The sequence below is a fragment of the Canis lupus genome, chromosome 7 (assembly GCF_011100685.1).
Source record: "Canis lupus familiaris isolate Mischka breed German Shepherd chromosome 7, alternate assembly UU_Cfam_GSD_1.0, whole genome shotgun sequence".
Taxonomy (NCBI): Eukaryota; Metazoa; Chordata; class Mammalia; order Carnivora; family Canidae; genus Canis; species Canis lupus.
The window spans coordinates 35542529-35568174 of NC_049228.1; the positions used below are offsets into that span (position 1 = coordinate 35542529).

General features: G+C 36.8%; 1 protein-coding gene across 5 annotated transcripts in view; it reads left to right on the forward strand.

Moving 5' to 3' along the window:
- CATSPERE (catsper channel auxiliary subunit epsilon) overlaps positions 1-25646 on the forward strand; it is a 199070-nt gene that overhangs the window by 120508 nt on the left and 52916 nt on the right. For all 5 annotated transcript variants that reach the window (XM_038542747.1, XM_038542744.1, XM_038542746.1 and 2 more), the window contains 2 exons: positions 4412-4886; positions 11034-11476. In XM_038542747.1, coding sequence (XP_038398675.1) covers positions 4412-4886; positions 11034-11476 — 918 coding nt within the window. The remainder of the gene's footprint in view (positions 1-4411; positions 4887-11033; positions 11477-25646) is intronic.

Below are 25646 nucleotides of genomic sequence, written 5' to 3' on the forward strand. Positions count from 1 at the left end.
AAATTACAGATACCTAAAAATAAATGCCACTAAAAACGCCTGAGATCTTGTTTGAGATAAAAAATAATTATCAAAAATATTAATGAAGGGCAGCCCGGGTGGCTCAGCGGTTTAGCGTTTGCCTTCAGCCCTGGGCCTGATCCTGGAGACCTGGGACCGAGTCCCACATCAGGCTCCCTGCAGGGAGCTTGCTTCTCCCTCTGCCTGTGTCTCTGCCTCTCTTTCTCTCTGTGTCTCTCATGAATAAATAAATAAAATCCTTAAAAAATATATTAATGAAGATCTGAATAAATAAATAGCTATATCATGTTCATGGATTATAATACAGAATATTATAAGCTTTTAAATTCTTCCCAGATTTATCTATAGACTTGTTGCAATTCCAATCAAAATCACAATGTTACTTTGTGGAGTTCAATATGCTGATTCTAAAATACATGAAAGAGTAAAGAGATGAGGGTTGGAAGCAGATGGAGTAGCAAAGTATTTCTTCTATCATGTATCAGAATTTATTATAAAGCTAGACATAAAATATTTAAAGCAGCTTTTTTCATTTAGTTCCATATCTCACCAATTTTTGGTGTGTTCAATCTTTTTAATTTTTTATTGAAGTTGATTTGCCAACATGTAATATAACACCCAGTGCTCATCCCATCAAGTGCCCTCCTAAGTGCCCGTCACCCAATGTTCAATCTTTTCCTATCTGAACTTTTTTAGAGGGTATGCACTAGGCTGTCTTGTTTCATGCCTTATGGTGCATGGTTGTTTTTGATCCTTTTACTATCAATATGTATGTGACTTTATGTTTCTTATAAACTGCAGAGTCTTGCTTCTTCTCCAGGATGACAACATGTGCCTTAAAATTAAAGCTTTCTGTCCATTTAGATTCAACATAACTATTGCTATGGATGGAGTTAGGTCTACCATCTTGGCAATTGTTTTCTATTAACCTCACTTGTTCTTTTGTTTCTCTTTTCTTGTCTTCTGAAATAATCATATATTTTTCAGTATCTCTGTGTTTTTTACTGTGATGATTCTTTTTTATTCCAAACTATTTTTTATTGGTTGCACTTGGCTATACCATAATCATTAATTTATCAGAGTCTAATTTCAAATAATACATACATCTCAACAGTGTTAAGAAACTTTTATCTGTGTGATTTCATTTATATCCACCCACCATTTGTACTCTTCTCTCATATTTTACTTCTAAATAGGCTATAAATATCAAAATGTGTTAATATTTTTGCTTTAAAAGGTCAGTTCTTATATGGGGCACCTGGGTGGTGCAGTCAGTTAAGTGTCCAACCCTTGGTTTCAGCTCAGGTTGTAATCTCAGTATCATGAGATTGAGACCTGTGTCAGGCTCCCTGCTTAGTGAGGAATCTGCTTGAGATTCTCTCTCCCTCTTCCTCTGTCACTCTCACTCATTCTCTCTCTCTCTCTCTCAAATAAATAAATAAATCTTTTTAAAAAAATATCAATTGTCATAAAGATATATAGGCATGTAAATATCAACTGATACCAAAATAAGTCATATATACATATACAAAATAAGTCATATATATACATATACACACACATATATGTATATACATTGTGTGTATATATGTATCCTCCTGGGTATGCTTTATTTCTGTTTGCATATCCAGAGTTCTTCCTGAACTCCTTTCCCTTCAGCCTGAACAGGGTCTTTGAATTTTCTTGTATAACAAGTTTTCTCAGCATTCGTCTGCATAAAAGTGTCTTTATTTTTACCTTCATTTTTGAAGGACATTTTTCACTGAATACAGAATGATAGGTTGACAGATGTTTTTTGTTGTTTGTAAAGCAATTTATAAAAACATCATTCCATTATCTAAGAGGCCATAGCCTCATCATTTTTGGTAAGAAGTCAGCCACTATTCATGCCATTGTTCTCATATATACAATATGTCTTTTTATCTGTAGCCACCTTCAGAATTTGCTCTTTATCTTTGGTTTTCAGCACTTTTATTATGTGATTAGGTATGATTTCATTTGTATGTATCCTGTTTGTAGTTCAGCTGAGCTTCTTGGGTTCTGGGATTATGTCATTCATTAATTTAGGGGTGTTCTTGGACATTATCTCTTCAAATATTTCTTCTGCACCATTCTGTTTTTCTTCTCCTTCTAAGAGTTTAAAGACACATACGTGGTGCCATTTAATATTGTCCCACAGATCTCAGACAATCTGTTCATTTTTTTTTTTACCCTACCTCTTTCTTTGTATTTTAGTTTATATATTAACCTGTCTTTAAGTTCTCTACTCCTAGGCTTTTCCTACTTTACTCTTGAATCCATTGAATAATTTTTTATTCCTGATATCATACTTTTTCATATGTTGCATTTTCACTTTGTTCTTTTTTATCATTTATCTCAGCTGAAATTTCCCATGTCTGCCCTCATGTTGCCCATCTTTTCTATTAAGTCCTTCAGCATTTTTATGAGTTGTTTTTTCTTTAGCCGTGCTTGGGCTCTTAGCACTGACAAGATCCCAGAGATCTCTTCATACTTTACAACTGGCCACCACCTTTCCAAACCCAAGGAGAGTTGTCTTTGCTCTACAGCCTCACCACCAGCTTTTTGATTACTAAGGGATTCTCTTTCCTCTCTCATCTTGCTCTGGATTTTTCTGCATTGGGAGATCTCTCTATCTCTCTCTCCTGCTTCCCTGCCCCAAGTCATGGCAGGGAGACTCTTTACACTCTGTAAAGGCCAACCATGTGTCAGAGGGAGAGTTTCTCTCAGCTCTTACCCACTCCCAGCCTATGGTAGCTGAGAATCAAGAATGCATTTGGATTTCTCTCAACTTTGCTGCCTTGCTGCCTGCCCCCCCTCCCTGTCTTCAGAGGATTACTGCTTTATATTTGGCAGAGGCCCCAAATGTTTCAGGAGGTTCTATTAGCTCCCCACCTTGTCCCAAAAATCTTTGGCTTACTATACCCAAGCACTAAGTGAAGATCTATGGGAAAGTTTGTGGGTGGGTAAAAATTCATTCCTTGGAATTCCCATCTGTCCTATATATGATGGGTTCTCATCCCTCTGCCAAGAATGGGAATAACTATGAATCTTTTCTATGAAGGGCTCATCATTTTGTTTCTAATATATTTCCTCTTCGAGGATTGTTTCACACTCATTTAAAGCAACATAAGCTCTAAACTTTAAATTGAATCTTCAGGGGGTCCCTGGGTAGTTCAGTCATTCAGTGCCTGCTTTGGCCCAGGGCATGATCCTGGAATCCCAGGATCGAGTCCCAGGATCAAGTCTTGGGATCGAGTCCCGGGATGGAGTCCCTCTTCAGGCTTCTGCATGGATCCTGCTTCTCCCTCTGCCTGTGTCTCTGTCTCTCTCTCTCTCATGAATAAATAAAAAAATCTTAAAGAAAAATTGAATCTTCATTTGATAAAATGGCTTTTTGCTGAAATGACTCTTTAGCAAATACTCTGTTTCTCTGGTTACTGGTTTGATACCTGTCTACATCCTGAATATATCCAATACTAAATATTTGTACATTACATAAACTTAAGGAGACAAGATGTGCTGAAGAGATTCCTTTTAATTGCTGTGAACATAGAAGTTATATAATAAGTAAAAATCTCTAAGTATTAGAATCAGTTGGGAAGAGGAGACAGGGGGAACCTTGGCTCTCTCAGTGAAATGAGGCCCACTGAATTTCAGACATAGCAGTCTTTCAGTGGCCTTCCACTCTAACAGCCTATGTTCATAAAAGGGTGATATTGAGTTATCTAAGGTTTTCAGTTCTGTCTTCTCTTAATCTCATATCCAAGGAAACTATAATTCCAAAATTAACTCAGTGTTTGTAGTGTATCTTGACCATAGTTAACATCAAAGGCGCACTCCTGACCAGAGTAGATAAATAGAGAAGAAAAGAAAAGAAAAGAGAGAAAAGAAAAGGCCGATATTCACTGAGGCTTTAAAAGGGAATTATTGGGATCCCTGGGTGGTGCAGCAGTTTGGCGCCTGCCTTTGGCCCAGGGCACGATCCTGGAGACCCGGGATCGAGTCCCACGTCAGGCTTCCGGTGCATGGAGCCTGCTTCTCCCTCTGCCTAGGTCTCTGCCTCTCTCTCTCTCTCTCTCACTGTGTGCCTATCATAAATAAATAAAAAATTTAAAAATAAATAAATAAAAGGGAATTATTTCTACAGATGGAAACAATTTATCAAAGAATAAAATTATTGAAATAATTTATATTTATGAATATATATCTCTACGTAGTATATTTCAATGCCTGGAGTATTATTCAGAAATACACTAAAAGTTAGACCTTAGTAATTACTACATTTTAAATATAGCAAATGAGAAGACTGGAATTGTTAGAACTATCCCTAAAACCAAAGATTTTCTAATTATGTTCAATTTTGTTACAGGCCAAAAGAAGAAGTAGTATGGCAATCTGGACAGAAAATGAAGTTTATCTCGGATACACTTTCCTTAAGTTTGTTAAAATAATAACTACCAAAAAACTTAAAAACCTTCTAAATATATCACCAGCTGCTACACTGACTATACACAATGTTGAGTATCCAGGACACCCATTGGAACTCGCCTTATTATTAAATTACTGCACTACATGTAGAGTCAACAAAACGATTTATGTGGTAATATACAATGAAGATACAGAACAGTGGGTGTACCAAGACTTTGCCTTAGATGTCTCTATTGACAGTTTTTTAACTCCGCATTTCATATATGCAGCAATGCCAGAATTAATACTGCGGGATAAACATAGGATCTACTATTGTTATCACAACTTCACTGAGACTGGAGTTATACAAACACCTACAGAATTTGGAAATCTATCAAGATTGTCAAATAACAGCATTGTTCATGACATTTTCATGGGTGAGCCATTCTCATTCTGCAAAAATTATTCTTGAGTTTATAGTAGACATCTTCCTTATGAAGATGTAACATTTATAAATGCACTAATATATGATGCTTTTGGTAGGTAAAGATGCACTGTTTACCACCTAAAAATGGATATCTTTTAAGTTTTACTAAGGTTAACTATGATCTCACATAGTGAAATGGCAAACTCAAGTTTTAGTTTTTTCCCATAGATTCATTTTGGTTTATCAGCAGATACCAACTAAGCAACCTACACATACATTTTCAGCGAAGAAGGTGATAGGATGTTGTCTTCATTTCCTAGGGCTTCCTAGGGCTACCACAAACTAGGTGGCTTCAAACAACAGAAATCTATTGTCTCAGTTTTGGAGATTAGACTACACATTCAAGGTGTCAGCAATGCCATACTCCCTCTGAAACCCAAAGGGGGTGTCTTTCATTGCTTCTTCCTAGCCTCTGGTGGCTTGCTGGCAAACCTTGCCATTCCTTGGCTTACAACTGCCTCATTCCAACTTCTGCCTTCATCACGATGTAACATTCTCTTTGTGTCCTCACATGCCATCTTGTTGCAAGGACAGAGGGCCTACCCTACTCCAGTGGGACCACATCTTAACTAATTATCTCTGTAATGATTCTATTTCCAAATAAGTTCACATTCTGAAGTAGTACTAGGAATTAGAACACCAACATCTTTTCTAAGGGGACACAATTCAACCTATAGCAGGTATTGTCAAGTTGAGTGGACCCATATTCACATCCATGAGGAAGTCATTGAATCTTTCCAAGTCTTAATCTAGAATTAAGGTGGCTGTGTCGATTGGATAAAGGATTGTATGTAAAATGCTTAGATTAAACTGGGCGCATGGTAACCCTTCGGCTAACAGTAGTTATTCTTGATCTTGTTATTTCCAAGGTAGTATACTAAACATTATAGGCAATGCAAAGAAATAGGAAGTTTGATCCTCAAAAAGTCTGGTTAGGAGATAGTCCTAATCATGGAATTTAAAGGAAATGTCACTGTAATTCATAATGTCTTTTTAAGATTTGTTTATCTATTTGTTACTAATTACAAAGAAAGAGCATGAGCAGGGGGAAGGAACAGAGAGAAAGGGACAAACAGACTCCACACTGAGCCCAGAGCCTGACTCAGGACTTGATTCCAGGACCCTGAGATCAAGACCTGAGCTGAAATCAAGAGTTGGACACTTAACCAACTGAGCTACCCAGGCACCCTGCATAATGTCTTTCTTGACACCTATCACCCAGCAATTCCCAACCAGTTGATTTTTATGCTCCCCTTTACAATAAAACTCTAAAAAATATTGCCTAGTTTCACTTTTTCCTCTTTCCTCCCTTTCTCTTGAAGCCACTCTAATCAAATATTCCATAAGAAGTGCTCTTGTCAAGGTTTTAAGGACCTCCACTTTGCTAACACAGTGGCCTATTTTCAGCCATCTTCCATGAACTGGCATTTAGCGTGCCTGACTCTTGAAATACTTTTTTTTTCCACCTTATTTCTAGGGTGTCTCTTTTTTGCCCTTCCTGCCACTTTGCTAGCTGTTCCTTCTCAGCCTATTTTCCTGATCCTTCATCTTCCTTTTTTTTTTTTTTTAATTTTTTTATTTATTTATGATAGTCACAGAGAGAGAGAGAGAGAGGCAGAGACACAGGCAGAGGGAGAAGCAGGCTCCATGCACCCACCGGGAGCCTGATGTGGGACTCGATCCCGGGTCTCCAGGATCACGCCCTGGGCCAAAGGCAGGCGCCAAACCGCTGCGCCACCCAGGGATCCCTGATCCTTCATCTTCCTGATTCCTAGAGAAGCACCTCAGGGTTTGGTTTTCAGACATCTGAGCTCTGTTTACATGCACTCTGCCCTCTGGCCATGACCATTCGTCTGCTCCTTGCCTAGTCCTTTCCTAATAAGTAAATATCACCTTTTCCAGTCTTTCCAGCTACAAAACCCTTGATCTCATCCTTGAATCCTTCCCTTCCACATCCCACTAGTCCATAGGCAGTTCCTGTTGGCTCTGTCTAAAAAGTCTACCTAAAACCTAACCCCTTTCCACCATTCCCACTCCAGTCCAAGCCAGTGTCCTCTCCAGCCCATACATGCAAGAGCCTTTTACGTGCTCTGCCTCCACCCTTAAACTCCCAGCCCCACCAGTTTAGAGTCCACCTAGCTGCTAGAGTGAGCCTTTGAAAACATGCAAAATCACTCTGTATCTCTGCTGAAAACCTCACCTGGCTCCCTTTATCACTCAGGATAAAATCTAAAACACTTACCATGGCCTGAAAAACAGTATGTGGTGTGGCTCCAGACTCTGATGTCATCTCTCATCACTCAACCCTCTGTTCACTGTTTACCTAGCTGCAGACTGGGCTCTGCTGTTCCTTGGATATCTACTGTTACATATGCCAGAAACATTCTTCACTTTGATGTCTACAAGACTCTTGCTCTTAATTCAGGTTTAAGTCCAATTGCCACCTGATCAGAGAGCTCTTCCCTGACTCTGCTCTAGCTCCCATGCTCTGTTCCTTACACTTCCTTATTTTGTTCACAATGCTTCTCATTACCCAACAAACTACATGTGTGCTTATTCAGTAGCCGGATTTTCCACCAAAAAACAAGCTCTGTGTGACTTTGTTATATTTGCCGCTTTACTCACAGTGTCTAGAATAACATATAATAGGCCCTTTTTTTAATAAATGAATGAGTAACTATTCATTGAACATGCTCTGCTGGGAGGTGGAGATAGCATGGAAATTGGACATAATTCCCACTCTTTCTTCTTCTTTTTTTTAAGATTTATTTATTTATTTGAGAGAGAGTGTATGTGCTTGCATGAGCACAGGGGAAAGGGCAGGAGACTCTAAAGCAAACTCTATACTGAGCATGGAGCCCCACATGGGGCTGATCTCACAACCCCAAAATCACAACCTGAACCGAAACCAAGAGTTAGACCCTTAACTGGCTGAGCCACTCAGGTGTCCAGGAATTTCTACCCCTTAAGAGTTTACAAAATTGCAGAGGATAAAGACAAACACATAAAGCAACATGGCTAATGCTATGACAGAGCTAATATCAGGTGCCACAGAGGCACACAGATGGAGTACCTTACCCAAACCTGGGGGACAGAGGGGAACAAAAGGCTTCCTTGAAAAAGTGCTGTCTAAGCTGAGGCCTGCTGAATGGGTAGAGGTTAGTTAGGCAGTGAAAACAACAGTAGGGATGGTGTGCCCAATGACTCAGAGACAACAGGGTACAATCCAGGCCTTGAAAGACAATCCAGGGGCAGCCCCGGTGGCCCAGAGGTTTAGTGCTGCCTTCAGCCCAGGGTGTGATCCTGGAGATCCGGGATCGAGTCCGACGTCAGGCTCCCTGCATGGAGCCTGCTTCTCCCTCTGCCTGTGTCTCTGCATCTCTCTCTCTCTCTCTCTGTGTCTGTCATGAATAAATAAATAAAATCTTTGAAAGAAAGAAAAAGAAAGAAGGAGAGAGAGAAAGAAAGAAAGAAAAAAGAAAGAAAGAAAGAAAGAAAGAAAGAAGAAAGAAAGAAAGAAGAAAGAAAGAAAGAAAGAAAGAAAGAAAGAAAGAAAGAAAGAAAGAAAGAAAGAAAGAGAAAGAAAGAAGAAAGAAAGAAAGAAAAAGAAAAAGAATCCATTGGTGAAACAGAATTCTCCAGAGAAAAAGGAGAAATCTCTCCTGGAGAAATAAAGTTCAGGTTATAAAAGTCCTCATAAGCCATGTCAAGAAATTGAACCTTCTAAGGCTTGTATAGGGAGTTCTAAAGAGTTTTGAGCAAAAGAGAAGCAGAATCATATTTGTGTTTTTAAAAGGCCACTGGCCATAGTGATAAGGAGATAAGGTTAGAATAATCAACTGGGAATAGATTTTAGAGGGACCTTAAAAGCTGAATGTTGCACTGAAGGCCATTTGGAAACACTGAAATAAAAAGTCTAAACAGTTCATAAGCATATGAAAGACAATGTTAAAAGCCTTCGGCCAGGGCAGGCCCGGTGGCGCAGCGGTTTAGCGCCGCCTGCAGCCCAGGGCTGATCCTGGAGACACCTAATCGAGTCCCATGTCGGGCTCCCTGCATGGAGCCTGCTTCTCCCTCTGCCTGTGTCTCTGCCTCTCTCTCTCCTCTCGCTCTTCTCTCATGAATAAGTTTTTTAAAAAATTTTTTTAATCTTAAAAAAAAAAGAAGCCTTCGGCCTGCAGCATTTCCATTACTCAAATAACCCACTATTAAAAAGTTTCCATGGAGTGCCTGGCTGGCTCAGAAGCATATGCGACTTTTGATCTCAGGGCCATGAGTTCCTCTATACCCACAGTGGATATAGAGATTCTTTAAAAATAAGATCCTAAAAAAAAAATGTTGCTATGAATTGATCTGGACTTCTGAAAGAGAAGGGCAGGGGGAGAGGGTTAACTCAAGTTAACCAGGTTCATTTTCTAGGCTATTTTGTTCCACTCTCTATCTGCACTAGCTCTATGTTGTTTTGATGATGATGGCCTTAATCTTCTAATATACCATACAATTCACTTATTTTCATGTCTGTTGACTGCCTTTCCTACAGGAATGTAAGCTACACAAAAAAGAGATCTTTCTGGGTTTTTCACTAATGTATCTCCCCCCAGGATACATTACAGGATACATCCCCCCAGGAGAGATACATTAGTGAAATCTCCCCACCCCCAGGTATCTAGAACACTGTGTAGCCCAGGCATTCCATATATATTTATTGAATAGGTGATTACATGTGTGTAATATTAGGTCTTCTCAACCAGGAATGTTGTGTGCTTCATTATTTTTATTTTCTCTAATTGGTCTATTCAAATCTTCCATCTCTTCTTTAGTCAATTTTAGAAGTTTGTGTTTCCTTGGAGAATCACTCATTTTATCTGGATTTTCTAATAAACCTTATTGGCAAAGCTTCCCATTTTAATTTTTAGATTGCTTGTTATCTGTAATAGTATTCTCCTTCTCATTTATAATGTTCTCTGTACCCCACCCCTTTTAAAGATATTGCTTTTTTTTAATGATTTTTTTGGTTTTGTTTTCCTTTGAAAATAACTGTTTATCAAATCTTCCTATTTAACTCCTTAATTTCTGCTTTTGTCACTCTTGATTCTTCACTTGTGCTTTCCTTTTGTGACTTTATTGTTTGTTGCCTGCTTCTAATGGTAAATGATTAGTTCATTTATTTTCAGTCTTGTTTCCAAGGATTTAAAACTACAAAGAAGCATAAGGCTATAATTTTTTCTCACTATGGCATTAGCTGCATCCAGAAACCTTTATATATAGTGTTTTTAATCTCATTATTTTAAAATCATCCCTAAATTTCATCTTCATATTTAATCCTAAATTCATTTAATCATGTTTTAATAAACACGGTGCCTAGGTGACTCAGTCAGTTAAGCATCTGACTCCTGATTTGGGCTTAGGTCAGAATTTCAGGGTCCTAGGATCCAGCCTCATGGCAGGCTCCCTCCCCAGCAAGGAGTCTGCTTGTCTCCCTTTGCCCCTGACCTTCTCACACTCTCTCTAAAATAAATAAATAAATTTTAAAAAAATAATAATGTTTGAATAAGCAGCATGATAGGCAGAAGAGAGAATGCTGGAAAGCACATGGGAGGGACATCTAATCCAAATATATGAGATAAGGAAAGTCTGCACAGAGGAAATGCCTTCTAAACTGAGAACAGAAAGACGTACATACTAGAAAAATTAGAACAATGGTCAGGATGGGAATTTTTTTTTAAAAGATTTTATTTTTTCATTCACAAGAGACACAGAGAGAGAGAGAGGCAGAGACATAGGCAGAGGGAGAAGCAGGCCTATTATTATTGCACTAATGCCAGTTTTTTTATATAAATAATGTTATATCTAAAAGTGATATCATATATATATATAATTATATAAAAGACATATATCCAGGAAAAAAAAAAATCTCTACTCTGAAGTGGGAGAGAAGTTCTCCAGCATCATGTAAAGTTGCAGATTTGTGCCTGCACACTCCAATTTTTCTCAAAACAGATAAATCCTTCATTATTACAAAAGAAATTATTTTGGTTAAAAGTCCATGGATTTATAGTTACTTAGGATAACACTAACTTTTCCCCTTCTTTTCCAGATTATTATGGAAATGTTGTGGTAAAAATGGAAAACAACATAATGTTTTATTTCAAGATCAATATCAGAGATGCAATAAAACTACATTTATGGACAAATAGTACAATGAAGTCATTAATTTTATTGAATTCCTCTGGTCAAATATTTCTCATATATGTTTTTGAAAATGGCACACTATATCCACGGGAATATCCTTTAAAACTGGAATCACTAAGTGTAAACTTCAATATAAATGAAAAATGCCCCTACGTGGCATTTCATAATAATATTTTTAGTATATTTTACTTTTTGGACAAGGGACAGAACCTGTCCATTTGGACTCAAATAGTCTATCCAGAAAATATGGGTCTGTATATTGTTGTGGAATCATATGGCCCAAATATATTACAAGAGAAAGATCAAACTCACTATGAAATTGCCCTAGGATACTGCACAAAAACGATGGTAAGTTAATATTTTAAAGTTTCTTCATTTGATTGTAATAAATGTAAAATTATAATGTTTGCATATATTTATCCTATCATGAAAAATAGATGCAATAGAATGAAATGTCCAGTTAATTCCAAAGTCAGTTAAAGCAGAGAATCATAAAAAATGAAACTGATATGAATGAAACATTATACTTCAATTTAAATGAATGAATGTATACTCATTGGTCAACCTTTTAATATAGGACCACAGACTTTTCTTTGAAATAAGTCAAATTATTGGAGCATCTCCTCTCCTTTCTTCCATAACCTTATTCATAATACATTATCTCTGAGTTCCCATTTCTGTTTCTTTGAAGGGGGCGCCTGGGTGGCTCAGTTGGTGAAGCCTCTGCCTTTGGTTCAAATTATGATCTCAGGACCCTGGGGATCAGCCAGCATCTGGGCATCGAGCTCCCTGCTGAGCAGGGAGTCTGCTTCTTCCTCTCCCCCCAGCCTCCCCCGCTTGTGCACTCTTTCTCTCTCTCTCTCTCTCTCAAATAAAATCTATTTTAAAAATAAATAAAGGAGAGGAGGGGGAAAAATGAATGACACTGGCAAAGCTACCAAAGTTCTATATTTTTTTCTTTTTTTTCCAACTTTTTACTATTATCTTGCTCATCCCTGATTCAGCAATTTATTCAGGAACTTGCTTTATTAAAACTTTCCAAAGCAATCAATTTTATTCTCAGGGAAATAGTAAGTGTACTTTTCTTTTACACTCAATTTCATCAATCCATAATATTTAATTCTGCAACTATAGTAATAGCACAATCTGGCAAAAAATAGGTTTAGAAACAAAGAAAGCTGATTTAGATTTGCATACAGACATATGGATAGTTCTTCAAACAGTGTTAAGTGGAAAATAGTGTTGAGTAAGAGAAAGATCCATCACAGAGTAACATTTATGAAAACTGCAAACACCTACACACAAATCACAAGCAACAAAAAGAAAAGCACTATTCATTTTCCACAGGCACAAAAATACCCAAGGACAGATATCAGACAATATGACATCATCGAGTATGATTACATCATACTTGTTTGATATATATTATGGGGGTCTACTATGGGGGAAGGGCATGGGGGAAAAAGATACAAAGAAAAAGTAAAATATAATAAAATGAGACTGGATGTATCATGGTTCAAGAAACAAGGAGTATATTTAGCTCATTTTTCTGAAACTGAGATACCTGCTTCTTCCAGAACAAGAACAGAAGAGATTTACACTCTCCTTCAGCCCAGGAGAGTTTTCTTTGATTATGTAGCCCCAATATCTGCATAAGTTCTCATAAGTTTTCTTTCCAGAAATGGGCTGTAAAATGTACATTTGCCCTTTTGCAATTCAGAACTTCAAAAGAATAGTTAATAATCAAAATATACAAATGACCAAGGACAATGAAACATTAAAATTTGTGTGTTTTGATAAAATACTGTCATTTATCAGCAGATGACATTAAGTAAGTTTTTAAAAATTTGATTCCATAAAAATCTTACTTTATTAAGGTTGCTTTACATCTAATTTTTATTAAGTTATTTTAATTTCAGTATAGTTAACATATAGTGCTTTGTTAGTTTTGAGTGTACAATATAGTGATTCAACAATTCTATACGTCACCCAGTGCTCATCTCGACAAGTGCACTCCTCAATCCCCATCACCTGTTTCACCCATCCCCCTGCCTCCCTCTCCAGTAACTATCAGTGTATTCTCTGGAGTTAAGAGTCTGTTTTCTGGTTTGTCTCTCTTTTCTTTCTCTTTGCTCATTTGTTTCTTACATTCCACGTATGAGGAAAATTATACAATATTTGTTTTTCTCTGACTCATTTCACTTAGCATTATACTCTCTAGTTCCAAAAAGTCATTGCAAATGGCAAGATTTCATTCTTTTTTATGGCTGAATAATATTCCATTATATATATAATGGAATATATATAATATACACATACACCACATCTTTATCCACTCATCTATCGATGGACACTTGGGCTTCTTCTATAATTGGCTATTGTAAATAATGCTGCTATAAAGATAGGGGTGCATGTATCGCAGCTGTGAGAATGGCCAAAATAAAAAACACAAGCAACAACAGGTGTTGGCAAGGATGTAGAGAAAGGGGAACCCTCTTGCTCTGTTGGTGGGAATGCAAACTGGTGCAGCCACTTTATGAACAGTATGAAATTTCCTCAAAAAGTTAAAAATGGAGCTACCCTATGATCCAGTAATCACACTACCATTTACCCAAGAAACACAAAAACACTAATTCAAAGGGATAAACAAGTTTATCTTTCCATGCCTAAGTATTTTCATCTATGTAATGATGACATAATAACAATATATCATATATTATAGTTAAAATACAATTATGTTAACATGTTAATATAATTTTATATAGTTAATCTATGTATTATATAATATTATTATCATAATATATACTTCATAAAGTTATTAGGATTAAATGAGTTTATATACATAAGGGACATAGAGATGCATCTGGTACATAGCAAATACTATGTTTGTATTACTATTACAACTATAGTCACAACTGTTGTTGCTGCTACTGCTGTTCCTACCTCACATTTCATCAATCCTAAAGCACATTTTTTTAACATCTATGAAATCAGGATGAGTTTTACATCCTGTGGCATCTTGATTTGATGAATTATAGTAGTAATATAACTTTATTTTGTGCAGATTGAGTCAATATAACTTCACAAACTAATCGTTGCATGTACTATTACATTTGCCAAGTATCATAGCTAATTACTCAATTTTGAAAAAAAAATTAATATAACACCTATATACAAAGGTGAATATATATAAAAGTGAATAACTTTAATTTTGAAAAGTTTTTAGAGCTACCAGCTGGTTTCATAGTGATATTTACACCAAAAGTTAGTTTTGAAATTTTAAAAATGATTCAAACATCTTAAGTGACCTAGTCCTTTTTTTAAAAAAAATTGAGGTATATTTTTTATAATTGACATATAACATTAGTTTAGTTTCAGGCATGCAACATAATGATTTGATATTTGCATATGTTGTGAAATGATCACCACAATAAATCTATTTAACATCCATCACTACATATAATTACAAATTATCTCTTGTGATGAGAACTTTTAATGTCTATTCTCTTAGCAACTTTCAAATATACAACACAGTATTATAGTCACCATGCTGTACATTATATTACCATGATTTATTTGTTTTATATGTGGGAGTTTGTACCTTTTGACTATCTTCATTTTGTATACCCACCATTTTCATCTTTGGCAATAATGAAATTGGTCTCTGTACCTTTGAGTTTCAGTGGCAGGGAGTTGGAGTTTCTGTTGGTAGGGGGAGTGTTTAGATTCCACATATAAGTGAGATCATATGGTATTTATCTTTCTGTGTCTAGCTCATTTCACTTAGCATAATGCCTTCAAGATTCACCCATGTTGTTGCAAATGGCAGGATTTCCTTGTTCTTTTTTCTTTTTAAAAATTGATTGAGGACAGCCATGGTGGCTTAGCGGTTTAGCGCCACCTTCGGCCCTGGGTGTGATCCTGGAGACCTGGGATTGAGTCCCACGTTGGGCTCCCTGCATGGAGCCTGCTTCTCCCTCTGCCTGTGTCTCTGCCTCTCTCTCTGTGTGTCTCTCATGAATAAATAAATAAAATCTTTTTAAAAATAAAGATTGATTGATTTGGGGAGAGAAAGCAAGATTTCCTTGTTCTTTATGACTGAATAATGTTCCTCTGTGTGTATGGAGAGAGAAAGAGAGAGAGAGAGATAGGTTGCTTTCACGTCTTGGCTACTGTTAATAATGCTGCAATGGACATAGGGGTGCAGATATCTTTTCAAGTTAATGTTTTTATTACCTTTGAGTATACTCCCAGAAGTGGAATTACTGGATCATAGTAGGGTAGCTCTATTTTGAGTTTTTGAGGGTCCTCCATACTATTTTCCATAGTGGTTGCACCAATTTACATTCTCACTAAGAGTGCATAAGAATTCCCTTTTCTCCACATCCTCACCAACATCTGTTAGCTCTTATGTTTTTGATGATGACCATTCTGACAGGTCTGAGGTGATATCTCATTGTTGCTTTGGATTTGCATTTTTCTGATAATTAGTGATATCAAGTAGCTTTTCATGTACCTGTTGGCCATCTGTATATATGTCTTCTTTGGAAAAGATGTATATTCAGACCCTTGCCCATTTTTTAATCAGATTGTTTTCTCACTGTTGAATTATTCAAGTTTCTTATACATTATGGATATTAACCCTTTACCAGGTATGTGATTTGGAATGATTTTCTCCCACTTGTGAGATTGCCTTTTTATTTTGTTGATTGTTTCTGTGCAAAAGCTTTTTTAGTTCGATGTAGTCCCACTTGTTTACTTTTGTTTTTGTTGCCTTTGCTTTTGGGGTCAAATCCAAAAAATTATTTCCAAGACTGATGTCAAAGAGCTTACTGCCTGTTTTCTTCTAGGAGTTTTATGGTTTCAGATCTTACATTCAAGTCTTTAATCTCATCTTGAGTAGATTTTTGTGTGTGGTGTGAGGCAAGGGACCAATTTCATTATTTTCCATGTGGTTGTTCAATTTTCCCAACACCATTTATTGAAGAGATTATCCTTTCCCCCATTGTATGTTATTAGCTCCTTTATCATAAATTAACTGACCATATATGCACGGGCTTATTTCTGAGCTCTGTTCTGTGCAGTTAAGCTGTGTGTCTGTTGTTATGCCAGTACCATACTGTTTTGCTTACAAAGCTTTGTAATATGGTTTGAAATGAGGTAGGGTGATGCCTCCAGCTTTGTCCTTCTTGGATTGTTTTGGCTATCCTGGTTCTTTTGTGGTTCCATATAAATTTTAGAAATCTTTATTCTATTTCCACAAAAAATGCCATTGGCATTTTGATACAGATTGCATTGAATCTACATATTGCTTTGGATAGTTTGGGCATTTTACCAATAATAATTCTTTTAGTCCATGAGCATGGAATAGCTTTCCATTTATTTGTATCTTCTTCAATTGCTTTCATTAATGTCTTAAGTTTTTAATATACAGGTCTTTCACCTTCTTGGTGAGTTTATTCCTATGTATTTTTTTCTTTTTGATGCAATTGTAAGTGGGGTTGCTTTCTTAATTTCTCTCTCTGATAGTTTATTATTAGTGCATAGAAACAGCAGATTGTTGTATATTGATTTTGTATCCTATAATTTTACTTAATTCATTATTTCTTTTTTTTTAATATATTTTTTTAATTTTTTATTTATTTATGATAGCCACAGAGAGAGAGAGAGAGGCGCAGAGACACAGGCAGAGGGAGAAGCAGGCTCCATGCACTGGGAGCCCGACGTGGGATTCGATCCCGGGTCTCCAGGATCGCGCCCTGGGCCAAAGGCAGGCGCCAAACCGCTGCGCCACCCAGGGATCCCTTAGTTCATTATTTCTAATGGTTGTTTGGTAGAATATTTAGGGAGGGTTTTTTTGGTTTTCTATATATAGATCATGTCATCTGCAAATAGAGACAGTTTTACCTTCTTATTTTCCAATTTGTATGCCTTTTATTTCTTTTTCTTGTTTAATTTCTGTGGGTGGGACTTCCAGTATTATGTTGAACAAAACTAGTGATTGTGGGCATCCTTGTCTTGTTCCTGATCGAGAGGAAAGGTTTCAGCTTTTCTCCATTGAGTATAGATAATAGCTGTGGACTTATCACACATGGCCTTTATTATGTTGAAGTATGTTTCCTCTATACCCACTTTATTGAGAGTTTTTATTATAAATGGATATTGCATTTTGTCAAATGCTTTTTCTGCATCTACTGAGATGATCATATAATTTTTATCTTTCATTTTGTTAATGTGATGTATTACATTGAATAATTTGCAAATGTTGAGCCATCCTTGCATCCTTAGAATAATTCCTACTTGGTTGTGGTGTATTCTTTTTACATATTGTTGAATTCAGTTTTCTAAATTTTGTTGAGAATTTTTGCATCTATGTTCATCAAGGATCATGCCTGTAATTTTATTTTCTTTGTGGCATTCTTGTCTGATTTCAGTATCAGGCTTATGCTGGCATTGTAAAATGAGTTTGGAAGTGTTCCCTTTTTAATTTTTTGGAAGAGTTTGAGGATTTGTATTAATTCTTTTTTAAGTGTTTGGTAGAATTCACCAGTGAAGCCATCTGGTCTTGCACTTCTGTTTGTTGGGAAGTTTTTGATTACAGATTCAATCTCCTTATTAGTATTCAGTCTGTTCAGATTTTCTCTTTCTTCCTGATTCAATCTTGGTAGGTTGCATGTTTCTTGAAGTTTATACATTTCTTCTAGGTTGGACAATTTGCTGGTGTTTAATTGTACCTTATGATATTTGTTTTTTCTATAGTATCAGCTGTAACATCTCCTCTTATTTCTGATTTAATTTCTTCAAGTTCCTTTTTTTAATTGGTGAGTCTAGCTACAGGCTTCTCAATTTTGTTTATCTTTTCAAAAACCAGCTCTTAGTTACATTGATCTCTTTTGTTCTTTTAGTCTCTATTTCATTTCTTTCCTCTCTGATCTTTGTTATTTCCTTCCTTTTACTAACATTGGGCTTTATTTATTCTTCTAGTTTCTTGAGATGTAAAGTTATTTTGTTATTTGATTCTTTCTTGTTTATTTATGTAGGCATTTCTCACTATGAGGTTCCCTCTTAAAACTGCTTTTGTTAAAAAAAAAAAACTGCTTTTGCTGTATCCCATAAATTTTGGTGGTTATATTTCTGTTTTTACTTGTCTCAAGGTATTTTTTATTTCTCTTTTGGTTTCTTCTTTGACTTATTCATTGTTTGTTCAGTAACATATTGTTTAATCTTCACATATTTGTGAATTTTCCAGTTTTCCTCTCATAATTGATTTCTAGTTTCATACCATTATAGTTAAAAAAGATACTTGATTTTAATTTTCAAGCATATTAAGATTTGTTTTGTAGTTTAACATGTGATTTCTCCTTGAGAATGTTCTGTGTGCACTTGAGGGAAATGTGGGGTTTTTTGTTTTTGTTTTTTTTTTTGCTTTTGGATGGAAAGTTCTGGCTATGTCTATTAAGCCAATCTGATCTACTGTGTTGTTTAAGGCTAATGTTTCCTTATTGATTTTCTGTCTGGATGATCTATCCATTGATAAAGTGGGTTACTAAAGTTACCTACTATTATTGTATTGCTGTCTATTTTTCTCTTTAGGTCTCTTAATATTTGCTTTATATATTCAGGTGCTCCTTTGTTGGGTGCATAAATATTATATCCTCTTGTTAGACTACCCCCTTTTCATTATATAATAACCTTATTTGTCCTTATTACAGTCTTTGTTTTAAAATATATCTTGTTAGATGTAAGTATAGCTATGCCAGTATTCATTTTATTACCATTTGCATGGAATATCTTTTCCATCCCTTCACTTTGCCTGGGTGTGTCCTTATATCTGATGAGTCTTTTGGAGGCAGCATATAAATGGGTCTTCTTTTTTACCCGTTCAACCATTCTGTCTTTTTAGTAGAGAATTCAGTCCATTTATATTTAGAGTAATTATTGATAGGTATCTATTTATTGCTCATTGTTTTCCGGCTATTTTATATTTCCTTTGTTCCTTCTTCTTTTGCTCTCTTCCTTTGTGATTTGATATTTTTCTGTAGTGATATGCTTAGATTCCTTTTTTTTCTTTCATATATATACTGTAAGCTATGCTTTGCAGTTACCATAAGGCTTACATAAAACAACGTATGTTCATAATAGTCTATTTTAGGTTGATAAAGCACAGCATAAGTCTTAGTCTCCTCACATGTTCTGTGTTTTGATGTCACAATTTACATCTTTTTATCTTATGTATCTTTGTATCTTCATTAATAAACTATTGTAGTCAGAGTTATTTTTTACTACTTTTGTCATTTAACTTTCACACTAGCTTTATAAGTTATTAATCCACCACATTTACAATATTAGATAGTTCTTAATTTCACCATTCATGTTTATCAGTTGGATTTGTACTTTCCTATGTTTTACTGTTACTAATAGTACCCTTTCATTTCAACTTTCAAAGTCCCTTTAACATTTGTGGTAAGGTTGGCTTAGTGATGATGAACTTCTTTGGCTTTTGCTTATCTGGAAAACTATCTCTCTTTCAATGCTGAAGGACAATTTTTCCAAGGACAGTATTCTTGCATGGCAATTTTTTCTTTTAGCACTTTGAATGTATTGTGCCACTTTCTTGTGGCCTGCAATATTTCTGCTAAAAAATCTGCTTTTACTCTTATGGAGACTCCCTTGTACATAAGTTGTTTTTTTGTTAATGCTCTTAAGAGCTTCTTTAAGTTTTGGTATGTTGATTATAATGTGTCTTGATGTGGCTGTCTTTGGATTCATTGTGCTTAAAACTCTGGACTTCCTGCATCTGGATGTCTGTTTCCTTCCCCAGATTAGGGAACTTTTTGGTCATTCTTCAAATAAGTTTTCTGCAGGACGCCTGGGTGGCTCAGCAGTTAAGCGTCTGCCTTTGGTTCAGGGCATGATCCTGGAGTCCAGGGAAAGAGTCCCACATTGGGCTCCCTGCATAGAGCCTACTTCTCCCTCTGCCTATTTCTCTGCCTCTCTCATGAATAAATAAATAAAATATTTTTAAAAATAAGTTTTCTACCCTGTATTCTCTCTCTTCTCTTTCTGAGACCCCTCTTATGCAAATGTTGATCTGCGTGATGTTATCCCATAAATCTCTTAAGCTCTTCACATTTTTGCATTATTTTTTCTTTTTGTTACTCTAACTATAAAGAGGTGAGTTCTACTGCCCTGTCTTCAAGTTCTCTATTATATTTTTCAGTTCAATTATTGTATTTTTCCATTCTGTGACTTCTACTTGGTACTTTCTTGTATTTTCTTAGTTGAAATTTTCACTTGGTTCATAAGAGCTCAGTAAGCATCTTTATGACCATAATTTTAATCACTTTATCAGGTAAATCACTTATCTCCATTTCATTAAGGTGCGTTTTTTTTTTCTGAAGTTTTATCTTGTTCTTTCATTTATAGCATAGTCCTCTGTTTCTTCTTTTTTCTTTTTCTTGACTCTCTGTGTTGGTTTCTACGCAGTTGATAAAATAGTCATGTCTCCCGATCTTAAAGGAGCGGTCTCATGTAGGAGATGAACCTTATCATTGAACCCTACCCTCTCAAATCTCTGTGATTGTCCAATCAGCCTACTTTATCCTTAGTGGCTCCCAGTATTTGATGGTATGCCAAGACCTATCAGCATCTCAAAGAGGAATGTCTCAGTCAGCATCTAGATGCAGGCTGACTGGAAGCAGCTTTTAAAATATGCAAACAGGGCAGCCCGGGTGGCTTAGTGGCTTAGCACTGCCTTCAGCCCAGGGCCTGATCCTGGAGACCCAGGATCAAGTCCCACATCAGGCTCCCTGCATGGAGCCTGCTTCTCTCTCTGCCTGTGTCTCTGCCTCTCTCTCTCTCTCTCTCTCTCTGTGTGTGTGTGTGTGTCTCATGAATAAATAAAATCTTTTAAAAAATAAAAATAAATAAATAAAATAAAATATGTAAACATACCTCTATCTGAAGAAGACGGTGAGATTGACATTTTTGTCTGCTCCCTCAGTGTTGAGCCCTGGGTTAATAGTCAGGTAAGAATTACTCTGCTTGCTACCATTTTGTCAAACCTGTGAACACAAGCCCTCCTGTTCACCAGAGCCATGGTATCAAGAAACATGTTCTTTGGGTGGCAGACACAAAAACTGAGGAACCAAACCTATATATAAGCTCTTTTCTCAGAGGTACCAACAACCTAAGGCAAGGCAGAGGGAAAAACATAATTATAGTGTACGTCCTGGCTTCTCTGGTCCCTACAGAGGATTGTAGTTGGCCTCTAAAATGTGTGTCAAATTAGAAGCCTACCCCTCAGGCCACAGTCTAAAGATAAGCTAATAGAACTCATTCACAGAAAGGTTTGGGGTACATTTCAGTCTACCATCACTGCACTGCACCCTGGGAGGGGTAGATAATCAGTTAAGAACTATTTCTCCATTTGTAACAGTCCCATGAATCCAAACATAAGCCCCTCTGGTTCCCAAATCCAGGCAATCCAAGGGTGTCCTCTAAGCAGCAGCCACAAAAATTAGGGCACCAGATGTATGTACAAACTGCTTTTAGGGAGATACCAGTGACCTAGAAAAAAGCAGAGGAAGACTGCAAAGATAGTGCCTCCCCTCTGAAGTTTCTGGGAAAATTATAACTGGCTCCTAGATATCACTTTAAATGAAGCCCGCCCCTCAGGCCACAGCTTTGAAGATAAGCTACTAGCTCTCTTGCACAGAAAGACTTGAGTATTTTAGTCTGTTGCCTCTGCTGTGCCTTGGGGTTACAGCCAACTAAGACCACTTCCCCCTACAACCATTATATCCATTATAGAACTCATGGGCACAAGCCCCACTGGCCACCAGAGCCAGGTGACCTAGAGGTGTCCTCTGGGCAGCAACCACAAAAATCAAGGTGCCAGAAAAGTGTAGACGCTCATTTCTGACATATAAGAGCCCAGAGTGAGGGAGAGGGAAATAAGAAATATGGCATCTCTGGCCTCCCCCTTTGGAGCATTTTGGTAGGTTCCTCCCTAGATGTGTTTAATTCAATGACTGATAAGCATGTAAGCCTCTCTCACAGAAAGCCTGGCCACTCACAGTCTCTCACAGTCAGCTGCTTTGCACCGGACCCTGGGGTGGATGAATCATACATAGGAACCCTTTAGGAACTGCTTCTTAGTTCAAAATAGCCTTCTGGGTCTTGTGGCAGTGAGCCCCACTGGATTTCAAAGCCAGATGTGTGGGGAGCTTGTCTCTCAGGAAAGGTCTTAAAAGTAGCAAAAATAAACTATTGGGACTTAAGATAAAAAGCTTCTGCACAGCAACAAACAGTCAACAAAACTAAAAGACAACCTACAGAATGGGAGAAGATATTTGCAAATGACGTATCAGATAAAGGCTGATTTCCAAGATCTATAAAGAACTTATTAAACTCAACAGCAAAGAAACAAACAATCCAATCATGAAATGGGCAAAAGACATGAGGGCAAAGAAACAAACAATCCAATCATGAAATGGGCAAAAGACATCTCACAGAGGAAGACATAGACATGGCCAACAAGCACATGGGAAAATGCTCCGCATCACTTGCCATCAGGGAAATACAAATCAAAACCACAATGAGATACCACCTCACACCAGTGAGAAGGGGGAAAATTAACAAGGCAGGAAACAACAAATGTTGGAGAGGATGTGGAGAAAGGGGAACTCTCTTGCACTGTTGGTGGGAATGTGAACTGGTGCAGCCACTCTGGAAAGCTGTGTGGAGATTACTCAAAGAGTTAAAAATAGATCTGCCCTATGACCCAGCAATTTCACTGCTGGGGATTTACCCCAAAGATACAGATGCAGTGCAACACCGGGACACCTGCACCTCAATGTTTATAGCAGCCATGTCCACAATAGCTAAGCTGTGGAAGGAGCCTCGGTGTCCATGGAAAGATGAATGGATAAAGAAGATGTGGTTTATGTATACAATGGAATATTACCCAGCCATTAGAAGAGATGAATATCCACCATTTGCTTCAACGTGGATGGAACTTGAGGGTATTATACTGAGTGAAGTAAGTCAATCGGAGAAGGACAAACATATGGTTTCACTCATACGGGGAATATAAAAAATAGTGAAAGGGATTATAGGGGAAAGGAGAGAAAATCAGTGGGAAATATCAGAGAGGGTGACAGAACATGAGAGACTCCTAACTCTGGGAAACGAACTAGGGGTGGTGGAAGGGGAGGAGGGCAGGGGGATGGGGTGACTGGGTGATGGGCACTGAGGGGGGCACTTGACGGGAGAAGCACTGGGTGTTATACTATATGTTGGCAAATCGAACTCCAATAAAAATATACAAACAAAACAAAACAAAAATAATGCTAGATGGTTTCAACCCTTCCCTCCTCTCAGGAGATCTCAGGAATTTGAGTTCCCTCCCAACTGTGGGTAGCTGTGCTGGGGGTGGGATTTGTAGTGAAGCTATGTCTTGGCCTCTCCTACCTATTTCTATGTGTGTGGGTTTTTTTCCCTTATTCACCTAATGTGTAGGCATTGCTCAACTAGTCTTGGGTTTCTTTCAGAGGATATTGCTCCATATGTAGCTGTAAATTTGGTGTGTCCATGGGAAGAGGTGATTTCAGGATCCTCCTAGGTCACCATCCTGAACCAGAACCCGACCTGTTCATTTTCTTAATGGTGAATTTGAATAAGCAGAATTTAAAAGTTTGATAAAGACTTTTGATTTATGACTGTTGAGTTTTTTTGTCCTAAGATATCTTTGCCTATCCCTAAGTCATGGAAATGTTCTCCCATGATGTCATCTCAAAGTTTAAAGTTTTGATATTCATGCCAATAATTGGTATAGTCAGACTTTAATATTTGCCCAACTAATGTTTGCATGTTTTTTATTTGCTATTCCCTTCTTATTGATGAGGTTAAACAATTTTCCAATGTTTATTGGCTATTTGGAGTCCCACTTCTGTGAAATTCAAGTTTTTGTCACTTTTTCTATAGGGTTGTGTGCCTTTTCTTACTGAATTTTTTTGCATTTCAAAGATTGTCTTTTTAAAGTGTTTTATTTGTGTATAATTGGCATACAATAAATTGTATATATTTAATGTGTATAGTTTGATAAAATTTGATATACATATATACCCATGAAATTGTAACTACACCCAAGATAATGTCCACGTCCACCCCTCCAAATTTCTTCATGCTCCTTTATGAACCATCTCTCCTTCCATTCCCCATCACTCAAGGCAACCTCTGATCTGCTTGCTGTCATTATACGTTGGTTTGCTTTTTCTAGACTTTTATATAAATGGAAACATAGGGTATGTACTCTGTTTTGTCTGCCTTCTTTCACTCAGCATAGTCATTTAGAACTCCTTTATCACTGTGAAATGACCCCTTTTTCTCTGGTGATAATTTTTGCTTTAAATCTACTTTGTATATTTATAGAACCACTCCAGCCTTCTTTAGAATAATGTTAGCACAACATATCTTTTCTTTTAATATTTAATATTCTTTTAATATTAACCATCTGTGTCTTTAAGGTATTTTTTTAAGTTGGATTTTATTTATTTATCCAATCCGAACATTTTTGCCCTCTCATTGGGTGCATTTATGTAATTTTTTTATATGGCTGAGTTTAAATCTGCCATTTGACACTTGTTTTCTATTTGTGCTCTCTGGTTTTAACAAATTTTTTTTTTTTTTTTTTTTTTTTTTTTTTTACTTTTTCTGACTTCTTACTTGCTTTTTTTTTTTCTTTTAAAGATTTTATTTATTTATTCATGAGAGACACACACAGAGAGACAGAGGCAGAGACAGGAAGAGGGAGAAGCAGGCTCCATGCAGGGAGTCCGACTCAGGACTCGATCCTGGGTCCCCAGGACCACGCCCTGGGTGGAGGGAGGCGCTAAACCGCTGAGCCACGCCGGCTGCCCTTTTTTGCTTACTTTTATATGATTCCATTATATCTTCTTCGTTGGTTATTTGTTTTGGCTTCTAACAAGGCTTTAGGGTTTGTGGTACACATCTTTAACTTATCTCCTTTTCCCGCAAAATGACATTACATCACTTAATGTAGAGTATAATAACCTTACAATGCTGCACCAGAAAACTTCCAATTTTCCTCAATAGCCTTTGTGCTATGGATTCTATGCATTTTATTTCTGAATATTTCATAAACTTCACAATGCATCAGTATTAGTTTTGCTTTAAATAGTCATCTTTTAAAGGAGATTTTTAAAAGACAAAATCTTATATTTATACACATATTTGTCATTTCTAGTGCTATTCATTATTTTGTGTAGCTCTAAGTTTCCATCTTGTATCATTTTCCTTGTGATTATCAACTTTTGCTTTGTATATTTGAAAATATGCTATTAAACGAATTCAGGTTTTGAAATCTCTTCTTGGTGAACTGAAACTTAAACATTATGAAGTGATCATCTTTCTCTGTAGTAATACCTTTGCCTTGAAGTCTATTTTGTTTCATATTTGATATAGCTATATCAGCTTTCTTTTCCTTAGTATTTCT